Source organism: Mesitornis unicolor, unplaced genomic scaffold (genome assembly GCF_000695765.1).
Source record: "Mesitornis unicolor isolate BGI_N332 unplaced genomic scaffold, ASM69576v1 scaffold19442, whole genome shotgun sequence".
NCBI classification, from domain to species: Eukaryota; Metazoa; Chordata; class Aves; order Mesitornithiformes; family Mesitornithidae; genus Mesitornis; species Mesitornis unicolor.
In genome coordinates this window covers 20,544-23,624 of record NW_010170048.1, presented here as the reverse complement: position 1 = coordinate 23,624, position 3,081 = coordinate 20,544, and the positions used below count along the sequence as shown (strand labels likewise).

General features: G+C 38.9%; 1 protein-coding gene across 1 annotated transcript in view; it reads left to right on the top strand.

The window, feature by feature from the left end:
• Positions 1-1,512: 1,512 nt before the first annotated feature.
• The window catches only part of ERGIC2 (ERGIC and golgi 2), an 18,038-nt gene continuing 16,469 nt past the window's right edge, over positions 1,513-3,081 (top strand). The window contains exon 1 of the mRNA XM_010179575.1: positions 1,513-1,658. Coding sequence (XP_010177877.1) covers positions 1,553-1,658 — 106 coding nt within the window. The 5' untranslated portion in view covers positions 1,513-1,552. The remainder of the gene's footprint in view (positions 1,659-3,081) is intronic.

Genomic DNA, 3,081 nt, shown 5'->3' with positions numbered 1-3,081 from the left:
TGTAGGGAAGAAGGCAACCCCATGTGGTATTTCCTCTGTGCTAACAAATGTTGTGGCTCCAGTCATAGTGTCCAAGCAGCTGCTTTGCCATATCTGAGTTTTCCAGCTTTTCCTTAAACTACTGTGAGTGGAGCTGAGACTCTTCTTTAAAACACAGATGTGTCGTGTAGTAAGGTTAGAACCTTGCTTCCCTGATTTTTTTTTTTAATGCTGTTTAGCAGAACTTCTGTTCCAGCACCTATCTCTGCCCACTTTAACTGTGGGTTTTTTTAATCCTTTGCAACACACACAGAATTATTTTGTTGATCCCTGCAGACTGACTTGACTGATGCTCCTGCGCAGAGTCTCTGTCTTCTCACCAAGGTCTGAAGCGAATTTGTGTAGTAAGGAAATTGCAGGCATAGATTGTGATTGTTCATGTGTGAACTTCCACTTCCAGTAAAGCCCATTGCTTTGTTACTGCACAGTAGGAAGCCTGCTCAGCACCAGGGAAGGACAGAGCAGGGCATAGCTCTTGAGTAATTTCGCTAGGCCATGCTGAAGACTTGACGTGCTCTTGAAATGGGGGAAGATTTTTCTATAAGACCGTGATTAGCATCTCGCATATTGGCAGCGTAAGGTTATCTTGCCTGCCTTGGTGCCATCAAATAGGGGACTATAATGATGTATTCCCAGAACACAGTAAATGCACGATGCTTTTCATAGCTTCAGAAACTCTGGGCAAAGTGCAGCATTTCCTCAGAGGGAAAACAGCAGTGCCAACTTGTTAAAACACGCAGCATATTGGCGGGACCAGGTTGTGAGCATATTTGCATGATTTGGAAACTGTTTAAGACAGTATTTCCTGGCAGGCCGCTACTCTCAGCATCCTGCTGCTTCACATGTCAATGACTCAAAACGGAGCAGAGATCATGTGATGGACAAAAAGAATTCTGAAGGATGGAGCTAGGATTTGATAATTTTTCTTTGGGAGGCATTTTTATAGAGGAAAAAAATGCTGATTTTATTATGACCATAAAATTCTACAGCTGTAAAAATGTGAAAAGCCCTTTTTACCCCTTTTAGCATATAGTAGGTGTCCGCATTGACTTAATATAGAAGCCCAGAGCAATTTGACATCCTCCCGAGTTAATGCAGCCTATTAGATATTCCCTGGAAAGTGAATGACTTCTATACATTGTCAGATCTATTTCACAAGCTTATTTTAGGACTCAGTTTAGGTTTTTTAATTTAAAATTCAGCGTATCTAGTACCAATAATAATTGAGAAAGAAATTAATCATAGTAATTAAATGGTGGATGTACTGGATATGTCTGGAATGTGAACATCAGTGTACAAGCCAATTTAAACAGTTTTCTTGAAGCAAGAGTGACCATCCAGTTATCTAGTATGTGGGGGTTTTTTAAACATATTTTTAAGGTTTTAATTGCCTTACCACTTTATAAATACAGCCAGTCAGTTTGAGCAATATTGCTTGTGTGTTTTAATCACAACAATTTACTCTCAAATCAGAGGGAATATATGAAGGAGGGAGTGGAGGAGTGTGCTGAAGATGAGGCGACTGAATCGGAAGAAGACCTTGAATTTGGTGAAAGAATTGGATGCCTTTCCAAAGGTTCCTGAAAGCTATGTGGAGACTTCAGCAAGTGGAGGCACAGGTAGGTGTTACCGAGATGCTGACATGATTCATGTTAGCTGTTTGCTCCGTCTAGCATGCTCTGGGAATAGAAACTTCATTAAGAGGAAGACAGGCATCTGTATTTACTTGAAACTAGCCAAAATTTATTTATTTTGTGAACTGACAGAGCTCATCTCCTTCAGGTAAAGACATACTATCTTATCCAAATAGATGCATTCATCACTCATCTCAAGGGAGATGTTTGTGTATAGCTGGTGAGACTCAGACCAACGTAAAGTGTCACTGTGAAAACTTATAACCAGTTACAACTGGAAGTGCACTGTGCCAAGGCTGTAATAAAACTTTCTCATTTGTTGTCTCACTAAGCCCTTTCCTCTCTGTTGGGTTTCTGGGTGAGACTGTGTCAACATGAGCTGAAATGTAGGTTGGATTCAGCTGTATGCTTCCATAAAAGAGGAATGTTCTGCAGAGGTATCTAAGAGCTGGCTAAGTTAAGCATCAGGATGAAGAGCAGCTTTCTAAAGCTTTTTGTCTTGAAGGTGTAGTTTTTAAGGGTAAGAAAAGCCCTTTGAGTAACTAAACACTTTTGCTCCAGGGCATGTGCTTGTGCTGTCCTTATTAGTCACTTAAGCTTATCTCAAAAAGCTGTAGCTATAAGAAATACTTTGTTTCTGAACAAAAAATTGTGCCTGTGAGTTGGGTTGGGTTAGGGGTAGTCTGATAGGGAAATAGTGGCTTCATCTATTGGACTGTTGGAATTGATTGCAGTTAGATAGGAAACTGCTAGTAGTTAGCTTGAAATGGAGGACAAAAATGTCTCTTGTGTGTGATTATGTCTGAAACTCAGTTGAATAAAAGGTACAAGAAGCAATTGCAATCTACAGATAAGCATTTTAAGTCATTACTCCACTTGTAGTGTAGAAGTAAATATCACAAGGATCTGTATTACCTTGCTATGTTTCCTGAATTGCACTGTTAATAATTAAATGATTATTATATGTGAAGTAATCTCTAAGAGCTGATTAAATAACTCTTTGTTAATGTTAGTCCCAGTTCCTGAGAAAGCAAGTGAGTTGATTTTATGTTGTAATTTGCAGAAAGACAACAAATGCTTAAAAATTCCTTTTTTGTAGTATAGCACCATCCTTCCTGAGAACTTGAGTTTGGTGAAGGGTGCCTTAAGGATTTCTAAATATCAGAAGTTAATTTAGCATTTTTTTTTGTTTATCCCAGTAATTTTATAAGTAACAATACAGGATTGTCTCAGTCTATGCCATTATAAAAGTTTAATATAGTATTCCCATTTCATTCAGGATTAAAGTGCCAGGTTTACTTTCTGGTGTAGTAGGGATGCAAAACATACCAAGACTATTCTCAGTCTTTCAGTGCCTTAAAGCCCGTTGCAAAATAAGTACTGGTGTCTCAAATGGGCTCACACTCCA